At 38.9% G+C, this 22,490-nt stretch overlaps 1 protein-coding gene across 1 annotated transcript in view; it reads left to right on the top strand.

The window, feature by feature from the left end:
• The window catches only part of LOC111871294 (mediator of RNA polymerase II transcription subunit 23), a gene marked incomplete in the record, with an annotated part of 33,425 nt that extends 19,204 nt beyond the window's left edge, over positions 1-14,221 (top strand). Inside the window, 11 exon segments of the mRNA XM_033754187.1 lie at positions 3,751-3,905; positions 4,520-4,700; positions 5,783-5,925; positions 6,888-7,029; positions 7,123-7,222; positions 7,424-7,660; positions 8,931-9,093; positions 9,779-9,944; positions 10,224-10,342; positions 10,858-11,064; positions 13,831-14,221. Of these exon segments, the coding sequence (XP_033610078.1) occupies positions 3,751-3,905; positions 4,520-4,700; positions 5,783-5,925; positions 6,888-7,029; positions 7,123-7,222; positions 7,424-7,660; positions 8,931-9,093; positions 9,779-9,944; positions 10,224-10,342; positions 10,858-11,064; positions 13,831-13,969 (1,752 nt within the window).
• Positions 14,222-22,490: the final 8,269 nt, after the last annotated feature.

The raw sequence follows: 22,490 nt of genomic DNA, 5'->3' as shown, positions 1-22,490 counted from the left end.
GAATAGCCTTCGCTGCTCCTTATGTAGCCTTGATCGGACAATACGGAAAACGGCCACGTAATAGGCACCCTTGTTGCCTGGCGCTGTGTTGCTAGTAACGCTAGCGGTAGTAACCGCTGTTACTACCGTAACAATCCTGTTGCGTCACCGTTACGTTACCGTGCGGAGGAGGGGGAGGGGAGCGCTGACTCACCTGCCGCGTCACTGCCGGTGGGGGGGGGTTCTCCTTTGCACAACATGTCACAATATGTTAAAACTAGTTTCTTTAAAAAGTGTGAATTCAGCAAACAGTGTACTGTGGAACTAGACGTGAATATTACATGTGGAGCACAACAGAAATATAAGGGGCAGTTAAATGAAAACAGGTCAGAGGCCAAAACATATAAAAGAACATTTATTACCTCAAAAGTAATCTCCAAAACTGTTAATACATTTATCCCACTGGGAGATAAGACAGTCAATCCCTTGTGGGCTGTCTACAGAACCACATCTTTACCCAGCCACACACGTCTTCGTCCAATGCAAACCGATGTCCACGAATGTCTCTTCAGTTCTCCAAAAATGTGAAAATCACATGGAGAGAGATCTGGGCTGTAGGGGGGACGTTGAAGCTCTTCCCAACAAAATATATCTAGCATATTCCTCACAGAGTTGGCAGTGTGGGGGCGCGCATTATCATGAAGAAGATAATGTTGTTCAGTAGCGTTCCAGGGCGTTTTGACTTTATGGCACATCTCAGTTTCTGCAAAGTGTCTTCATGGTACTGTACACTGATTGTGGCCCCATGCTTGAGAAATTTGACAAGCAGAGGGCCCTTGCAGTCGAACGTCGTCATCACTTTACCGGAACGTGTGCAGCTTTGGATTTCTTCGGTGGGGGAGTATTCACATGTTTCCTCTGTTGGCTCTGCAGTTTGCTCTCAGGTTCAAAATGACTTGCTGTGTTTGCCATAAACGACAGACATGTGACGATGAATTTCTCATCCTCCTACTCCTTCAGCAGTCAAAAAGTGCACTACACTTCGCAGTTCTTCTTTACCTGCCTCCATTACTGATGTTGGACCATACATAGCGCTAACCTTACTTTCAGCACAATAAACAAATGACTAGTGTGCAACGGCATGTTGTCACTGTGCTTTCCCGGTACCCCACCAGATGTTCGTACTGTAAGCAAATTCCAGTGTTACCAACTTGCGCGCCATGTGAGTTATGCGTGGTGACCCGTTTTCATTTGACTGCCCCTTATATTAAAGAAAGAGGTGTGACTTTGCATAGGTGTAATACATGCAGTTCATTCCAAAAATAAAGCTTCTGAGACATGGAAAATATAAAAGTGTGTACTTCTGAGCAATATAAGGATGTAAGTATGATTTGATCAGATTAAATAAATTGCAACTTGTGAAGGAAGATGAAATGATAACTGTATTCTTTGGAATTTGACATTTTTATGTTCACCAGCAAGATTAAACATAACCAAAATGTGGTAAACATATCAACAACTAGCCTTATCAGTTTGAGTCTTGCATGACCTAGGGAGGTTCCATACAACATTCAAGGGCTGACAGATAGACTGTTTTAGTACCTACTGCCTTCAGCCATCAAATACAGCAAATATTTACAGTATTAGCTGACAAGGGGAACTGTGCAGTGGTGTTAAGTGAGTCTACTTACAAGGAGAAGTTAGCCAGCCTCCTAGATTCAGGGGTGTATGAAATTTTACGCAAGGATCCTACAGCCCAAATTGAGAGGAAAATATGGACACTCCTTACTAAACACAAGACTGTCCTTCCCACGCCATTGAAAAGTAAATTGACTCCCTACCTCAGCAAACCCCCTCACCTCTATGGACTCCCAAAAATACACAAGCCTGATATCCTGCTTAGACCAGTAGTTAGTTCTATTGATTCTCCTTGCTATGCATTAGCTGAATTCCTCCATAAGATCCTCAGTCCTCTGTCTGGAAACACAGGTTCCTTCATAAAGAACTCTGAACATTTTATAAAATAAATACAGGATATCAACCTGCAAAAAGAAGACTACCTTGTAAGTTTTGACGTTGTTAGTTTGTTCACCAATGTACCAGTGGAAGATGTCTTACAAGTCATAAGATATAGACTCAGAATGGATCCTTCCTTCCCAGAGCGCTCACCTTAACAAGTTGAAGACGTGATGGAACTACTGGACATCTGCTTAAAAACCACATACTTCCAGTTTGAAGGTACGTTCTACCAGCAAAAAGAAGGTATGTCAATGTGGAACTCACTATCTCCAGTGGTCAGTAATATTTTCATGGAGCATTTTGAAGAAATGGCAATGGACACAGCTCAATACAAACCCACCAAATGGCTAAGATATGTGAACGACAGATTTGCGATATGGCCATATGAACCGGAAAAGTTACAGGAATTTCTTCAACATATTAACATCAGGCCTACTATCAAATTAACTATGGAAGATGAGGTTAATAATGCACTTCCATTCTTGGACGTTTTGGTTATGAAGCAGGGTCCAAAACTGACCACCAGAGTGTACCAAAAGCTTACTCATACTGGCCGTTATCTTCACTTCAAGTACAACCACCCACATCACGTAAAAAGGGGAGTTATTCATAGTTTGGTCAACCGAGTGAAGGTCATATGTCAAAACCAGAAGGATTTTAGTAAAGAAATCAGAAACATAAGACATGATCTGATGCTCAATGAATATCCTAAAGAATTCATGGACTTTGTATTGAAGCCATCGGCAAGAAATCGTCCATCTTCAGACAGAGCATACCAAGACACTGTAGTCATCCCGTATGTCAAGGGTATCGCCGAGAAATTCAAACGCATCAGGAACCGTTTTCATCTCAGAACAATTCTCAAAACTAAACATACACTCCGGAGGACATTAATGAAAACCAGACCTGTTAGAGATGCCTAGAAAACAAAGCAGTGTATGTATAGCATCCCTTGTGACTGCACCAGATATTACATTGGTGAAACTAGCAGACCCCTAGAAGTACGCATTAAAGAGCACAAATATAACCTGACACAGGGTTTGCTGGGAAAATCTAAATTAGCCCAAAATGCATACGAGGAAGACCACAAAATCTGTTGGAATGAAGCAACGGTCTTGCAGATCGAACCTAACACCACATACAGGAAATACAAGGAATCAGCCCACATGTCTCTGCTGGACCATCCGATCAGTCACCTCAGTGTGGATATCTCTCCCATCTGGACCCCTGTCATCACAGCAGAAATCAAGAGACTACAGCGCTGTCAAGTGTAGTTGGAGTGGGTAACTATTTGTTTCATGTGTTGGTACCACAAGGAGTATTGCTTCCCTCCAGGTATGATTTCATTCAAGATATTTCTCTGGTGTAAGGCCTCATATGTGTGTATCTTCATTAGTTGAATATTTTCTTAGCTCTTACAGATGGTTTGTGTTGTGCCTGGATTATGAACCCCTTCGGAAACTGGCATAGGTGTCCAGAGAGAGGGGTTAGCTCTATCTATTGGACCCAACTGAGTAGGTTTTATCTGAGGATGGGGACAGAATCCAGTCTCCGAAACATTGTGTTTTAAAATAGAAACAGGACAGTTTTTTTTAAATATACAAGAGGATGGATCATGTCCAAAAACATAGTACTTGTAGCAATTTACCATCGTCACAAACTTTTAGATCTTATTTACAGTAGTGATTGTATAAAATAAGATGTTCTGGATAGTATCTCGCAATTTATGTGGACTTGACTTTTCTTTTCTAGAAAGCAGTTGAAGAGGAATACCGAAACTGGGCATCTATGAACAATGAGAATGATATCATTGCTCATTTTTCTGTACCAGGAACACCACCACTCTTCTTATGCCTGCTCTGGAAGATGATTCTGGAGACTGACAGAATCAGTCCCATAGCTTACAAGTGAGTAGAACATAGAAAGAACCCTGATAACGCAGAATAGTGTTGTTTTAACTTGTAACCTAACCTGAATATTGTTGTGTATAAACATTTTTGAAGGAAATCATGAAACAAGTACTCCTGCTTTACACTTGGTTTTTATGTCTTTCAGTCCTGGAAGATAGGTATTCTGATTGATTTGAATTTGAAGTTTTAATTGTGATTAAGTGCCAAGTAGTTTTTTAAACCATCAAATCAGATTAATACAGACTTAAAATATGACAAAGCTGTAGGAGATGTACCTGCACGCATCATTCATTAGTCATTCGTTACCTCTGTCTTTGATATTAAAGGCAGTGAGTCTCTGAAACAGGGTTTTGCTCAGTATTGGCATGACACATCTTCAGAAAACATTCTGTTACGAATGCAGTGACTGGTGTTTTCATGATTTATTTCTGTTTTGTTTAAATGACAAGATATTGTGACTACCTTATCCCGTACTTGCTCCATTCCATTTTAGTTTAGTGTCTGTCCTAGCAAGATAGGTTTTATTGAACTTGGCTAATTTATTGATACTGTAGCAACTGCTAATCTGCATAGAAATGAATGTGAAGGGACAAGATGAACCTTGTTTGTAGGATATTGGAACGCATTGGTGCTAGAGCTCTGTCAGCACATCTGCGCAAGTTCTGTGATTATTTGGTGTTTGAATTTGCTAACTCTGGAGGAGGACAACATGTGAACAAGTGTGTGGATGCCATCAATGACATGATATGGAAATACAACATTGTGACAATTGACAGACTAGTTCTGTGTTTGGTAAGTACCCAGTACTTACAGCTTTATATTTTATGATTGCACACTTTCTTTTGTAGTTCATGATTCCTCAGATGGCAGGAACTTGAATGTCATGTTAGGATCCCAGTCACTCTTGGGCTGGTATGTTTATTTGTAATTAATGAGGATAAGTCATAAATATGCATGTTAGGCAAATCTGAGTGTTAAGACACTGTAAGAGAAGTTTGTCAAATTAAGGATATACTCGTAGTGGTAAGGACATTTGTAATGCATGGTTGATAGTAGGATTCCCTTGACAACTTCAGAAATGAAGATAAATAAGCTCAGTTAGTACCCGACTTCATGCATGATGGCTAAGTTTCATTCCTAGCTGGGATAGTGAGTTTGTCTTTGCCACAAAAATTACATCAGAAGTTTCTGACTGTAGGTCTGTATGTATTAACTGTGTTGGCATTCTAGTTTCAAAAGAAGGTTCCATTTTAGATCTCAACCAGTGTAATTATGTATTTTCTTAGCTGATTATTGGAATATTGTAAGAGGAAAATGTTATTGAACATTATGTATTATTTGTGGCATCTTGATTGTAGGTACTGAGGCAGCAGCAGATACTGTGGGGAATTCTGTATAATCATTTAGTGACAGGTTGTTAGTACTTGCTAATATAGATAATGTTGTTTTGTGCTAGTAGTATATGGGATAGGACATCTACACAGAGCTATGTATGTAACTGAATTAATTACATGCATTATTTTAGTGTAGCAAATTAGCTATTTCACTGTATTTTTAACATAATTGCTATTGGCCAGTGTACAACAACAGTAGTAGTTACAAGAAAAAAAATGGCCTGAGATGACAAAATATATGTCTGTAATGAAGTAGTAAAGCGAGCCTATCCAAATATTACTGCTGATTCAGAAAATAATAGCTTTTAATTCTGAGAATAACCTTTTTCTAAATTTGATAGCTCTAGAAAGTTTTCCTGCAAAGAATTTAATTAGTTGATCCTTTTGAATAAGTTCCATAGCCACTGTCCCACTGTATGTTCAGTTAACTGATTGTGTATATACCTAATAAAATTGCGATTACCATCTTTGTTATTTAAGGCCTTGCGAACTCAAGAAGGCAGTGAAGCTCAAGTGTGCTTTTTTATCATCCAACTGCTACTACTTAAGGCAGCTGAGTTGCGCAACCGTGTACAAGAATTCGTTAAAGAAAATTCACCAGAGCACTGGAAACAATCAAATTGGTATTTAGCATTTTAAGTTAATGTTTTTCAAATAGAAATTAATGATTCATTCTTGTAGCACCCTTACTGTGTGTACATATTCACACCTTTTCAGTATGGAACTGTCTTCATTTTTCCATCAATATAGACATTTAAAAAATATATACCCAGCAGTGAACAACATTGATTATGTATTAATTAACACTATCAGCATTATCTAGTGCACTTTAAATCAGTCACTGACAGTTACCACAAAAGATCACTGTTGCATCTGGCAACTGTGGCATACCCTGACTCATGTGTCCTTAGCATATGATATGGTGTAGAGAAAGCTAGTATTTGTCTAACACAAGTCCTGTTGCCTGCTTAGAAGCAAGAATGATGAAAATACAGAATTACGTCTGGCGAATGCTGTGTCACTAAAAGTAGAGCCTGCAGCCTTAATCTAATAACTCCAAGAATATAGGACTGTACATATATGAATATTGTGGTGAAGGTAATGAAAATCTTATTGTTAAAATAATCAGTTCTCTCAGTATTTCTTTAGTCATACTTGATCTTTACACATTTTTCTTGATTTCTAAATATAGGGTGACACCTTGCAGGCTTTTGTTGGACACAGCAATGAACCTGTCGTTTCCATAAAACAAATTTTTCTTAGGTAAGAGAGCAGTTATAACCTTCTCAATGTCACTTCACCATGGAGTTAGGTATTTTCTAACGAAAAATAGAGCAAGAAAGAAGTCTTGTCTTGCATCCAGATAAATACATCAGTGAGCAATGCATATAATAGTTACCTTTTTATTTTTCTGCACTTTCGAGTTCCCTCACTCTTCTGTGCCCTTACTTTCTTTGGTTTCATTTTCTTAGATTTAATGTATTTTTCCAACCATCCACAATTATACAGATTCAATTCCTTTACTCTATTCATCCAAACTGAGATTCATGATAATACTTATGACTTTAACTTCTCTTACTGCCAGGCATGAAAAGCATCTTGCTTTTCATCGTAAGTATCCTGAGAAGTTTGCTCCAGAGGGAATCTTGGAACAGTCTGGAGGCCCCTCATCACCATATCATTCGTTGCCAGTGTACTTTGGAAATGTATGCCTCAGATTCTTGCCAGTAAGTTTTTATTCTTCTGTAAGGTAGATAGATCAACGTTTCATGTTATATAACACACACGACAATAAATCTACTTAATTTCCTTGCTTTTAGGTATTTGATATTGTCATTCATCGCTATCTTGAACTTCCTCCAGTCACCAAATCTTTGGAGACATTGCTGGAACATCTTGGGTGCTTGTATAAATTTCATGGTAATGTAATAGATCTAGTTGCATCATAGATCTTGGTTACTGTGTTGATTTCCAATAGTTGACAGCTGATGTATAATTTTTGTGCTCATTAGGTTCATGATTGTTATAAATATAATGACCACAATTTTCATGGCTGTATTTTCTTGTATATATTATTATTACTGGTAGCCTGTAGCATTTTGTTCACAAAACGTATTGCAGATCGCCCTGTAACATACCTCTATAATACACTCCACTACTATGAACGGAAGTTGCGGGACCGTCCACCACTGAAACGCCGTCTGGTAGCAGCAGTTTTGGGTTCTTTACGTGACATCAGAGCCCCAGGATGGAGTCTTTCAGAGCCCTACCAGACTTATATGCAGCGACAAACAGATGAGACAAACTGGATCCCTGAATTGGACTATTACGTTAGACTTGTTCGGCGAATAGTTGAAAGTATCCTTTCTTGCAGCTATTAATTAATCCTCTGACTGCCAAGCCGTCCAATAGAAGTACCTGCTAAAATGCCAAATGGTGCTAAGTGCTGTTGCACAGAAAAACCGACAATACGTTCGTCAGTTTATCTTCAAACAGCAGGGTTGATATGTTTTGTGACAGGTCATTCTATCCTTTAAACATCAATATGTCATGTTTGATGTCATCTCGGGAGAGAAATGCGTTTCTAATTGATTAGCAATGAGCTGATATGGCCAGTACATGGTGCACAAAGATTTAATGTAAAGCAATTTGAGGTGTACTAATAACTTATTAATTCAAGGATACAGAGTCTCCTTCAAGTAGTTTATGTTATTCATCATATTGAGAAATTCTCTATTATGAAACCTATAGCTGTATCATTGCATTTGCAGAAGCCTCAGCCAATCCATTGTACTGCTTGTTTACACAAGCTGTTTTTACAGATTTATTTTAATAATGTTACACCTGTTTCATTCTTCTTGATTTAACCACTGTAATGGTATTCAGTAAAGATTTCAAATTGTGAAGGTCCTCATGCCATTTTTGCCATTTGTCTGTTACATCACCACTATAATATCTAAATATTTTGCTGGCTCTTTATTATCCAATTTTTCTTGTTCGTTTTAGTGTCTCTGAACTGGTGGTCTGTGCACTGAGCCACTAATACGGTGAAACCCGTGTTTAAGGTATCTTTTGGGTACAGTGACTTTGAACACTAAACTGAGGTAATTTGATGGTGAGATCATCGAAACTGAATTCTAAATCGAGGAAACCCTTAAACTGAGCAACAGCAAATAGACGTTCCACTGTATGTATTCTACTACAAGTGGAAGAAAATATCTAATTTAGAACTTGTAACATTTTAATGTAGCCTTTCATTCTGTTGCCAAATAGTTTCTGTTGAACGTCATTTCTCTTTCCCCTTTCCTTTTTCTGTCATTCATTTTGTGAACAACTAAGAGGTGAGAATGACTGTATAAGGGGTGGGCCTTCTCTGCCCTTGCACCATGACCTACAGTGGTCTATTGTGCTTCAGAGGTGAAAAAGAAAATGTGCAGTTTAGAGTTGTTACTGAATTCCTGAAGTGAGGAGACTGAGCTATTATGAACTGAGATCCTCAGAATACAGAGTGTCTTGCAATATAATCATGTACTTTTGTGCCTAAATTTTAATTATGAATTAGGACTGTTCAGTGCCCTTCACTTAAGGAGTTTGGAGTCATACATTAGTTTCCTTGACGCATTCTCTGTAGCTGTATCAGGGAAGCCACACTTTCCAGCCACAGATTGGAGATTCAATGAGTTCCCCAACCCTGCAGCCCATGCATTGTATGTCACATGTGTAGAGCTCATGGCTGTACCAGTCACTCCAGCCCTTGTAGGCACAAACTTGCTAGATGTTGTTGCCAAAGGGTGAGTTTTCTCTTACCAAATGGTATGAAGAACTTTTGCAAACTTTTTGGTTCAGTCTACTTTGAAAACATCAAATGCTAGCATAACTAGATAAATGTTTACGAGTATTCCAGAATAAAAGTTACAGTATGAAAGAAACTGAAAATAATTTTTTAAAATGTTCAAAGTACATTTTCCTGCATGAAAAACTGGAATACCTTTTTACCTTTAAAGTTCCCTGGAGTGACTTTGCATATATAATGGTTTTTTTCTCTCCTCCAGGATAATGTAATCTGTTACATTAAACGGTATGCATGAATAATGAATATGCCATTTGAAGTTGAAAGCTACAAAATGTTCATTCAAGATATTTTCCAGTTACTTCCCTGACAGATATGAAAAGTCTTTGGCATTAGCAATGATGAGTTTCAAAATTCTGAAATTCATAATCATTGTACAAGAATATCAGGATGTGTATATATGTATCGCATTTAAGAAAAAATTTACATTCTTAGTTTTCAAATGTAATGGCTTAAATTTGTGCATCACTGATTACTTGATGAATCATGACAGTTGTAGTTGCATGATGTGAATATTATAACTAGTAGAAAATTACGAGTTCTGCATAAATTATTAGTCTACAAATGTCTACAATATATATTCTACCTTCTTTCTCTTGGAAAATTCTGGATATTGATCATTGCAGGTATACTGTGATACCCTCAAACCAAATTCATATGTGGATCAATTCAGTGGGACTTATAATGGCTGCCTTACCTGATTCATATTGGTCAGTTCTACATGATCGTCTAGTGGAGGTAATAACTTCCCCACAGCTGACTCAGTGGAAGTATCGTAACACTCCATTCCAGTTATTCAANTAGTAGAAAATTACGAGTTCTGCATAAATTATTAGTCTACAAATGTCTACAATATATATTCTACCTTCTTTCTCTTGGAAAATTCTGGATATTGATCATTGCAGGTATACTGTGATACCCTCAAACCAAATTCATATGTGGATCAATTCAGTGGGACTTATAATGGCTGCCTTACCTGATTCATATTGGTCAGTTCTACATGATCGTCTAGTGGAGGTAATAACTTCCCCACAGCTGACTCAGTGGAAGTATCGTAACACTCCATTCCAGTTATTCAATTTTGCTGCCACACATGATTCTCTCCTTGAAAATAAGTTCTCATATATGCTAGCCCTGGCACATTCCATGTGGCACCATGCAGGAGTTGGTCAGATCAGCACGGTTCCTCAGTAAGTATCACTAGCAGGTAGGGTTCTCTATGCACTCTTCTTTAAGACCTTAACGTTTGTTTGAATGTAGTATATTTTGTGTCCTATATTCTGATTGATGATTCCTTTGAAGTATTAATTTTTGGAAAACAATTTGTTGGCAAAATATAAAGAGCTTAAGTAGAAACATTTAATTACCCTCAGAACTTGCATATTTTTGTTCTTTAAATAAGTCTTTGTGATTCCAAAGATATTTATGAAACTTGTCTAGAATTCCTTGTACCCAACTTCAGATGTCCATCCTTCTGGTTAAGACCTTTAATAATATGAAGTCATTTATTACATTTCAGTGCTTATTAATATTTAGGTTGATTACTTTCACTGAGCTGAACTGTCAAATAATATGTTGTTCTATTAAGGACAGTGTTAAAACAGAGAAGTTATGCTGCCTATATTTTAATCCTTAGATTTTGGGATGTACCATGCCAAATGTGACTGGATGTTGATATATGCTGCTGAATGACCTTTATTATCAGGTTTGTGAGGGAGAAGGTCCATCCAGTGGTAAGGACTGAAGAGCAGTTTCTATTTCTCTGCCACTTGGTAGGCCCATTCTTACAGCGCTTTAATACAGATCGGCCAAGATGCGTGACAGATTTGACAGTGGAGCTGTATGAACTTCTAGAGCAGGTGGATAAGAATGTGACACACATGCACTACATGGATCCCATCTGTGATCTCCTGTATCCTTTTGTGCTTAATATATTTTGAAATTTAATTCAGTTGCCATTGGGTATATGTTGATCATTATTGATAAACCATGTACTTGTTTTTCTGGTGAATTCTCTGTATGAGCATATCTTTTCAGTGTAAAGAATTCAGTAGATCTTATTATTTGGAAGAACATTAAACTTATCTGCTGAGTCATTATGACTGGTGCCATGTTTAGAAACTTTATAGGTAAAATATTGTTCTAATTAGAAAGATAAGCGCTGCTTACTACTTTTGTATCTGTATGATTCCTGATATATATTGTACTTATAATTTTATAATATACTGTATAGTACATAATATTTGGGTGAAAAATTAGTTAAATATTGTTTTCTCTAAAGTGCTGTACTTATAAAAAGAAAGCTAATGTCATGTGGAAGCAATAGCTACATGAGTATAGTACTAAAACATTCACCATCGCTTATGTATAGTTGCAGTTTAATCTCACCAATCATGGATCTTGATATGTAGACAAAACAGGCATGAATTGATTCTTAGTTCTCAAGGTAAGAGATCGATTTGTATACTCAGTTTTGGAAAGTGTGTGGTTATAAATCTGTGGATATAAATACTGTTTAATGCTTGGAAAAACATCTTAATGAGTTGGAAACAGTAGAAGTAGACTTGCATGATGCCTGACACTTCACTGTACCTGGAAAGAATTACTAGGGGCATGTAATGACCATTATTGATGCAGTCTGAGTGCCATGGGTGCCACAAATATTGACTGACGCAGAGAGGCTAGGAAGACAGTACTCATCAACCTCTTGCCCCACTACAACACACAAGATGAGGTTTTTTTGTCTTCTCAGAATGATGAGATCTGGGTCCATCATTTCAAACCACAGTGAAAGAGGCTGTCAGTGTAAGGTCTGCGTGCAAGTTCTCGAAGGCCAAAGAAATTCAAAGAGTTCATCATCAACAGCATTTCTCGAGAACTTCATGCTTTAGGTTCTAATATGAACTAAGTTCCTTGTGTGGACAGATTAAGAAAATTTGAAACTTGGAAGAGAAATGTCTGCATTTGTTCCCCAGGAGCATGCACACCACTGAGGCCATTGCAGATTTGTATGAACTGTGATTCCTCTCCTTCCCTATATTTGACTTTTTGCCAACAGACAAGATGTGAAATCACCATTTAAGTATACCTAATTTATTATCTTACGATGATTAAGTGTTTTTAAAACCCTAACAAATTTTGGTCATAACATTTTTATAATAAATTAAAACTAATATTATAGTTCATTGGCATGAACAGTTGTTAAATGCAACTTCCTTGATGATCGGTGTATCATACTATATTGTGTATTACTGCCTCATGCCCAGTTTCTATGCTGCCAGTATGGTGATCTTGTGTGGTTCCTGAAACGTGAAGTGAACCCTATCAGACTTATCTTCTTAGCCATGGTAGGAAGTCTTGATTTGTACAGGTCAGCAAGTTCTCTTATCATAGCCAAAAGGGGAAAGGATGACCCGCTGTGCAGGAGTGGCACAGCGCAAGGGACACATCGTTGGGAAGAAGCACACCAAGATGGGGAGGATGTTGAGGATCGTGGTCTCCGCACAGTGCGGTAACACGTGTTGCCAGTGGTGACATAACAGCCGAGCAGCTGTGTTAGGCAACCATTACCGCAGTTATGTAACCATATAGGAGCTGCTGCTGCTGCTATGGTAACAGGCCAGTAAAAACTCCCCCCGCCCCCGCAGTGACATAACGGGACACTGCGGTTACTACATGGCAACAGGGAAAAGTATAAGAGGCCGGCTGAGCAGTATGTGAGCCACTGTGTGTACAGTGTGCTGAGACAAAGAGCAGCCAGGAGGAGTGAGAGTGTGCGTGGTGCCAGGAGCGAGTGTGTGTGGATTGTGAAGACAGTGGAAGACAGCACAGAGAGTTCAACTACTCTACAGTATAGTGAGAGTTGATAATTGAAGCATGTTGAATAGCTGACAAAGGGTGGGAGCCTCTTAACTTAGGGTCCTGAAATGATGTATAGTAATAGATCTTGATAAAACATTCAATTTTTGTTATGATACATGTTTTAGAATGTTAAACAACAACATGACATCTTCATGTAACATTTATTTAGCTGTCAGGTTGATGGCAATGCTATGAACCATTGGAGTTAGGCATGTGAAATCTGGTACGCGAATAGATAATAGAAATACCTACACATTCTATGTGATATTTTCTTCAACGTTTGTAAAATAGACAAAATCTGTATTTAAATAGTAAGTTTTTCCAAAATAAAATCTTCCCGGGGGTAAAGGGCAGCTGGTGTGTAAGGCTGACAACCTCACCACCATCTTTGAGCCAATTGTGTAGAAAATGTGGGAGCCTTGATGTATCACAACCCTATGGGGCTTCATGGCCTGCTACAGGGATAGCTTTGCCAAAAATAAAATACTGCGGCCACTATTATTAATTTTTAATATCTTTATGATTGCAAACAGTATAAGAAAACTGACTTGAGCAGGATTTAGTCATATGACTATTTGCACATCAGTTCAGCACCTTAATCAATGAGCTAAATAGCATTTTACTGTTGGATTATAAAATATTACCTAAATATGTCATTTACAGCACAAGATTTGTGGGACTAGAAGTCTGTGCAATAGGAAAACAGGCTTTATGACTTCTATCCAAAACTCCTAGCTTAGTTTCACACTATTCTAAGAACTGGGCCAGTTGAAATTACTGCGGCACTGTCTTATTTTGTTCCTTGACTTCCACTCAGTTATCACATTAAGTACATGTTTGTGGGTGACTTGATGAAGAATGAGGTAGAATGCATAATCCGTAGACTACGTCCAGCCCTCCAAATGCGTCTGAGATTCATTGCACATCTGAACATTGAAGAAATCAATGCTACATGAGACAAGAGAACAATGAACATTGGTGCTCACAAAAATGAAGTGAACCAGTTGTGTGCTTTTTCGTGGTACTCTTATCAGTTATTAAAGAGTTGTTCTTGTTAGTGTTCTACAATTATTTATGGTGCATAATGTGCTGCATGGCTTGAAAATTATGGTTACACACCCACCTGCCTCAGGTTATTTATATTAATGGACTTCATTTCATGTTGCATTTGAGGTTCTCACAGCAGTGACTGTGAAGAGTACATCTTCTGACCTATATTACCATGTAGTCTGGTACAAGTTCACTAGTGTTTTTTTCTTGGTGGGGGGGGGTTATATTGCCACCATTTTCAGGGTCAAACAATAAGCCAAGGAAGAAAAAAACTACGAGTTTCTTGCTTATATGACTCCCACAAGACAGTAAATTCCTCTGAAACATCTGAGAACTTATACTGAACTACATGACAGTACATCCCAGAAGATAATATTAGACTTTCTTCCAGTTTTCTGAAAACTGTTAGTACATTGGCAGTACCTTACAGTAACTTTTCTTTATATTAATTTGTACATAAAGATGAATGATTCAGGTTTTAGGCAACTTATATTGTTTTGATGTAACAAGATAACTTTCCAGAGACAGGACAATGTATACATTTTTAATTTGGTTAATAGCACTGACATGGTTTTTCAAGCCCTGTTTCTACCTTCACTCACTCTTGGAACTGAGCCCTTCTTGAGAAGCTCCCAATTGTGTAGCTACTCAAGAACTTCCCAGCATTTTATGAAACCTGGAGGTTCATTACCATGTTCACAAGAGCCCTCCACTGGCTCCTATCCTGAGCCATATCAATCCAATCTATCCCTCTAAGATCAATTTTAATATTGTCCACCCACCTACATCTTGGTCTTCCCAGTGGTCTCCTTTCTTCCAGCTTTCCCACCAATATCCTATATGCATTCCTACTTTCCTCCATCCTGTTTCTAACTTACTGTATTGAAAGCTTTTCATAAATAAAGTACTATTTTAATTATGATTTATTTTATTCGTCTTCTAGTGCATACATTCATCTGTCCCCTCTTCTCACTCTCACTACATGTTTCGGCACAAATGTGCCATCCTCAGGTGCTGATCCAATCCACGACAAACTAGTTCATTGCATGCCTTGTCTATACATACTAAAATAACTAAAATATATATTTATCATATATACTGATAATTGTTAAGTGTTAAAATATTAAAATTATACAGCATATTTCATTATTTTATGTTTGTTTTACACCAAAATATAAATATAAGTATGTTTTGTATGTGTAATATATTTGTTGTTACTATTACACTTACAGAATTAAATTATTAGTATTATCATCATCAAAAAATATTTAAAGTGAGAATATAGGATTTCAATTTCTGAATAGGTGGAAAAACTACTTCTCTCAGTTATTGAATATACATAGGGTCATTGATGTTAGGCAGATAGAAATGCACACAGCTGAGCTGTTACTACCTGATCCCAGCCCTTTTGAGGTTGAAATTGCTATTGCAAAATTGAAAAGGCATAAATCGCCAGGTAGTGATCAAATTCTGGCAGAACTTGTTCAAGCAGGAGGCAAAATATTATATTCCAAGATCCATAAGCTAATTATTTCTGTTTTGTATAAGGAAAAATTGCCTGATCAGTGGAAGGGATCTATTATTGTACCAGTTCACAAGAAGGGTGATAAAACTGACTGTAGTAATTATCGGGAGATATCACTGCTATCAACTTCATATAAAATTTTATCCAATATTCTTCTCTCAAGGTTAAGTCCATACATAGATGAAATTATTGGGGATAATCAGTGTGGGTTTAGACGTAACAGATCAACTACAGATCAGATCTTTTGCATTCGTCAGATATTGGAGAAAAAATGGGAGTACAATGAGACAGTACATCAGCTATTCGTAGACTTCCAGAGATCCTATGATTCAGTTAGGAGGGAAGTATTGTACGTAGCACATCCACAAAGTAAGTTTCCCACTCGTCCCACAGCTAGCAAACCTTATATTGCGCGAAGCGACTGTTTGTACGTGATAGAGCAATGACGTAGCATGGCGCATGCACTAATGGAATTTCCCGCATTCCTACAGTAGCATCGTTGCAGCTGTTGAAGGTGGAGGTTCTTATTCCAGCTCCTGCCGACTGTGAAGTGCGGTCAGTGATAAAGTTTTTGAATGCACAGAGCATAGCACCGATCGAAATTCATCGTCAGCTGTGCCGGGTCTATGGGCCTAACGTCATGAGCAAGCAGATTGTGTGTCGCTGGTGCAGACAGTTTTCAGCAGGTCGACGAAGTGTGCATGATGAGAAGTGCAGTGGGTGGCCATCCATCATTACAGACGACCTGGTGGAACTTGTGCGGGAACACATTATGGAGAATCATCGCATCACAATTACGGAACTCAGCAGTCATGTCCTGCAGATTTCCTGCTCCTTGTTGCACGAAATTGTCGCAGAGCATCTGTCGTTCAGGAAATTGTGCGCACAGGTGGGTGCCGAAGCAACTGACACCAGAACACAAAACAAAGCACATGGAGTCAGCATTGACATTTCTGCAGTGGTACCATGATGACGGCGACGAGTTTCTGGACCGAATCATCACAGGTGATGAAACGTGGATTTCACACATTACCCCAGAAACCAAGCAGCAGTCAATGCATTGGCATCACAGTGGATCTCCCTGTAAGACGAAATTTAAGCAGACGTCGGCACGGAAAGTGATGTGCACGGTATTCTGGGACAGACAGGGCGTTCTCCACATCGACTTCCTGACCAGAGGTGAGACGGTGAATGCTGAGCGTTACTGTGAAACACTGCGGAAGTTGCGACAGGCCATTCAGAACAAGCGGTGCGGGATGCTTAGTGCCGGTATTGTCTTCCTGCATGATAATGCTAGGCCGCACACGGCTTGACGGACAGCAAGTCTCCTGCAGGAGTTCAGCTGGGAGGTGTTTAATCATCCACCCTACAGCCTGGATCTCGCTCCCAGTGATTTCCAGCTTTTCCTACACCTCAAAAAATTCCTGTCCGGTGAGCGTCAGCGTTTTGAGAATGACAGAGTCAGAGAAGGTTGTCACACAGTGGTTCCAATCCCAGACGGCAGACTTCTACGACACAGGTATTCAAATGTTGGTCCCACGGTATGACAAATGTCTCAGTTCCTGTGGCAATTATGTTTAAAAATAAGTGAAGACTTGCTGTATCTGTGGCAATAAATATTTCCATGAAATTGTGTTTTGTTTCTATAAACGGCCCCAGGGAAACTTACTTTGTGGACGAGCCTCATACAATATTCTGAGTTTGGGATACCCATGAAACTAGTTAAGCTGATTAAAATGTGTTTAAACGAAACTTATAGTAAAGTCTGTATAGGTAAACATTTGTCTGATAAATTTCCTATCCAGAATTGTCTAAGACGAGGAGATGCTTTATTGCCACTCCTTTTAAACTTTGCTTTAGAATATGCCATTAGAAAGTTCCAGGAAAACCAGGTGGGATTGAAATTAAACAGGACACATCAACTGTTGGTCTGTGCCGATGACGTGGATCTCCTGGGTGATAACATAGATATCATAAAGAAAAACACACAAACTTTAATTGATGCAAGCAAGGTTGGTTTAGAAGTAAACACAGATAAAACTACAGGGGATGGACAAAAATATGGAAACACCCAACAAAAAACACATTACCGTGACTAATATGGTGTAGGACAACCTCTGGCTTGCAGAACTGCTTGCAGTCTCCTTGGAATGAATAAATAGAGGTCCTGTATGATATGCAAGGGAATCTTGTACCATTTTTCTTGCAAAACATGGTAAGTTCTGTTATCGATGATGGAGGTGGATAGTGCGCATGCAGATTGCTCTCCAAAAGAGACCACAAAGGCTCAATATATTGATATCTGGCGATTGTGGGGGCCATGGCAGACATGACACTTCATTTTAATTCTCAGAAAACCAGTCCTGGAAGATGTGATCTATGTGAACACAGGCATCGTTGGCTTGGTAAATGGCATCACCATTGGGGAACAAAGTTTGCACCATGGGATGGGCCTGGTTGCCCAAAACGGTCACATAGTCGTTGGCAGTGACGTGACCTTGCAGGGTAATGATGGGTCCGACAGAATACCACAATATGGCTGCCCATACCATGATTGAACCCACCGCCATGTTTCACTCTTGGCAGCAAACAATCTGGATCGTAAGCTTGGGATGGCGTTCTCCAGACGTAAACTCGGCCAGAAGTCAGAAACTGTGTGAAGGGATTATGACTTTGGCACCACACTGTCCTCTTAGTGGCATTTTGATCACTGATGAGTGGCTTTGGAATTGCAGCTCATCCAGAAATACCCTGCTTGTGCAGTTCCCTTCATACTGTTGGTGCTGACAGGGTTTGTGAGTGTGACATTCAGTTCAGCAGTCACTTTTGCTGCTGTAGTCTTATTTTTCGTCACAATCCTACGCAATGTTCGTCTGTCTCGATCACTCAACACACATTTCCATCCATGCTGGTGTTTATCAGTGCGGTTTTTTCAGTCCTCCTGTATGCGGTCATAATCTTGGATACTGTGCCTCGCGAAACACCAAAAACCTCGGCTACCTGGGTTATGGAAGCACCCACCATATGGGCCCCAACAGTTCGCCCGCGTTCGAATTCTGTTAGCTTGGATGTGATGCACAAAAAATTGCAGAGAACACTGTCTCGACAACAAATGAAGCTTGCAACATATTGCGGAGGTTGTACAGGTAGTGGTGTTGGGCAGATACGACAGCGTGTCCTACAAACGTCGCTAAAATAAACACTTCAATTCAGGCATGCATTTCACGAGGTGTTTCCATATTTTTGTCCATCCCCTGTAAGTATATGTTGCTAACTTGTCACCAAAACGAAGGGCAAAATCATGATGATAGAGAACAGACGTTTTGAAAATGTGGCATAGTTCAAATATTTGGGAATGACAATAACAAATCAAAACCTGATTTAAGAGGAAATTAAGGGAAGACTGAACTCGGGTAATGCTTGCTACCATTCAGTCCAGAACCGTTTGTCTTCTCGTCTGCTGTCCAAAACATAAAAATTTGAATATACAGAACTATAATTGACATTAAGGGAGGAACACAGACTGAGGGTGTTTGAGAACAGGATGTTGAAGAGAATATTTGGACCAAAGAGGGATGAAGTGACAGGAGGTTGGAGAAAACTGCATAATGAGGAGCTTCATAACATTTACTCTTCTGCAAGTATAATTAGAATGATCAAGTCAAGGAGGTTGAGGTGGGCAGGGCATGTAGCACGAATGGGGGAGAAAAGGAATGCGTATAGGATATTGGTGGGAAAGCCAGAGAGTCCACTGGGAGGGCCAAGGTGTAGGTGGGTGAACAATATTAAAATGGGATGCTATGGATTGGATTGATCTGGCTTGGGATAGGGACCAGTGGATGGCTCTTATGAACACGGTAATGAACCTTTGGGTTCCATAACATGCTGGTAAATTCTTGAGTAGCTGCGAATTTGGCTTCTCCTCAAGGAGGTCTCAGCTTCATAAGTATATAGGTTTTCAGTTATTAAACTCTTAAGTGTGTTCAGAGGTCTGTGATCTTTTTGTAATTGATGAGGGGGTATTTTATACATTCTAAACTGTATGGACCAACATAACTCTGAATATATCTGCTGTTAATCAAGCTGGAGGATACCCTGAAGATGGCGGCAAGATCTTTCTCCAAAATGTTGGTAACCATCTAACAGCCTTCACAGTTATAACCCAGAAAACTACCATCAATATCTTTACTGCTGTGAAAATCTCAAATTTTGTGTCTGACTTCACTAGTTTTCTTGCTATTGCATTCAGTAAACATAACCTGTTGTGATACTTATTTGCGCTGTTGTCTCTGAGAAACCATGCCAGATGTCCAAACATCAGCAGCTGCCAAGCGACAGCATAAAACTTTATGAAACTGAATCTCTCACGAACATCTACACTTAATAAGATCTAAAAATTTGTGATGATACATTAATACAAATATTACGTTTCTGGACATTATGCATCTACAACTCTGTCCAGTGTAGGTTGAGTGGGAAAAGTTTTTTTGTGTGTGTGTGTGTGTGTGTTTGCACCATACAGATAATTTGTCTCTGCAGTGATGACTTCTCTTCTGATAGTTCTCTGGTGCTAGGCCTCATACATGTGGAGTTCTTAATATTTTAATGTTTCATCTTAGCTTTCACAGATGGTTTGTGCTGTGCTTGGCTAATGCTTTGTCTTGTGTTGGTGGAGGTCTCCAGAGATAAGGACTAGTTATAGCAATTGGGCCAAACTGAGTAGGTTTTACCTGAAGATGGAGACAGAATCCAGTCTCTGAAACGTTTTTAAATGAAAACAGGCCGATGGATAATGTCCAGAAACATAATATTTGTATCTACATATGATGACTGCACATCACCAGGAAAGCCACTGAATTAGCCACACATCCCAACCTGAACTGTGCAGATACAAACTGAGTAGTCTGCCTTTGCCTCTTTTCCTTAAAATCATCTTAACCATATGGTTCCTTCTCATTGGACAGCAACAAACTCCATATCCCATATATTTGGATCTAAGAGGTAGGAAGTAACAGGTGACTGGATGAAACTGCTTACTGAGATTTGCAATTTGTATTCTTGAGATCAGATATTAGTAGTACAATCAATTAAAGGAGGGTTAGGCTGGCAGGGCAAATAATGTGCACAGAGTTTTGCTTGTAAATCCTGAAAGGAAGATATCATGTGGAAGACTTGGGCATACATATTGAATGTTGAAGAAACTGGGTGGTGACTGGTTTAATTTGGCTCAGGATCTGGATGAGGTTCTTGAGAATGCTATAACGAACCTTTGGGTTCCACAAAAGATGGGGAATTTTTTTGATCAGCTGAGCAGTTATTTTTAATTCTGCTCTATGGAGTTATTACACAGATGAGTCATACTGTATATACAAGCAACAAAACTTGTGGTCAACAAGCAGTGGTAAATAGTTCTAGAAAATCAATAAACTGCATGGTCATTAGTGACATAGCTTACTGTTGTTAGAAAGTTACTAGATTCTGCTTTCAACATTTAATGGTAATCAAAACTGCAATATCAAAGACCTTTAACACAGAGGATTTTCTTTCATAAGCTTGCCTACCCAAGGTACAACATACACTCAAAGATGTTAGACAAGCAATAATGTACACATGTGTACAAAATACGTGCAAAGGAAAAGTGATACATACTCATACACAACTCTTTTCCAAAAACACGCTCATTCTCAAAATTAGCCTTAAGGTGGAAACACAATACACAGACAGACAACTTTGACAAATTTGCTAGTATACAACTGTTTGCCAGCATGCATACTAGCATAGTAAGCCCTCTGTATGTGCATATATATATATATATATAGTAAAACTTGGTTATAGCAACATCGGTTTCTGCGACACCTTGTCTATTGCGTCAAATATTCAATGGTATGAACTAATTCCTCATACAGCAACTGTTTTTATACCTTGCTTAGTACGACATGCACAAATGCATCAACCTCGTATGTAACGTCATTTTCATTCCTGAATTTCTCTGATATCGTGGGAAAGTTCGATGTGTCTGCCCACCCTCACTTTCTCTACTTGCTGACGTGACTGTCCTGGAAGAATACGACCGCGGGCTGCAAGAGGAGCGTGGGTTTTATGCGAAAACAAGGGTGTGGGGTGGGACTGCGTGAATAGTGCAAGAGGACGCGGCAGGTTGTTAACTGCATTCCTTTCCTAGAATCTCGTCTAACAGGACCTCACATTGTCTACTTACCCTATAGTGTTCCTGCCTAAACCCAGAGAAGTGCAGTAGCGAAAACATGGCAATGAAAAGGAAAGTTTTAAGCATTGAAGAGAAAGTTAATGTGATTTGTGAAATATTGTGTGTATTGTCAGTGAAAAGTGCTGTAATATGTCTTTGATATTACACATTTGGGCAATTCCACGTTAATGTTACGTTAGTCTGTACTTAACTATGTATTTCACTAAAAAATGCAACATTTTAACTCGGTTTTTGGTAGATTTTTACGTGACTAACATAAGGCTACTGTGGATGTGCCCATTTCAGTTACGACAACATTCGTTTATAACGACACTATTTTTAGGTCCCTTTGATGACGCTATAACCAAGTTCTACTGTATATATATAAATGTAACACTGCTCATTTTGGGGGCCATTCACAATATACATATCTGATAATGAGATCAAGAGATACAGAAAGGATAACAGACATACTCCTAGCACTCACCATTACTACTTGCAGCTTAAATCTGATTATCTCTCATAAGTTCCAGCATACAGAAAGATGTGCTGACAGTTTATCCCTTATTTAATAGAACCCAATTTATTCTTTCCAAATGTTTGTACATGTTTACTATACAATAGTGTTTCATAAGTTTTACACCTTAGGATTGGATGGGTTAGAATGATTTACATTTTGTCTAGTAACAGCAGCAAG

The sequence above is a fragment of the Cryptotermes secundus genome, unplaced genomic scaffold (assembly GCF_002891405.2).
Source record: "Cryptotermes secundus unplaced genomic scaffold, Csec_1.0 scaffold825, whole genome shotgun sequence".
Classification (NCBI taxonomy): domain Eukaryota; kingdom Metazoa; phylum Arthropoda; class Insecta; order Blattodea; family Kalotermitidae; genus Cryptotermes; species Cryptotermes secundus.
The sequence above is the reverse complement of the archived record's forward strand: the minus strand, read 5'-3'. Positions and strand labels throughout refer to the sequence as shown.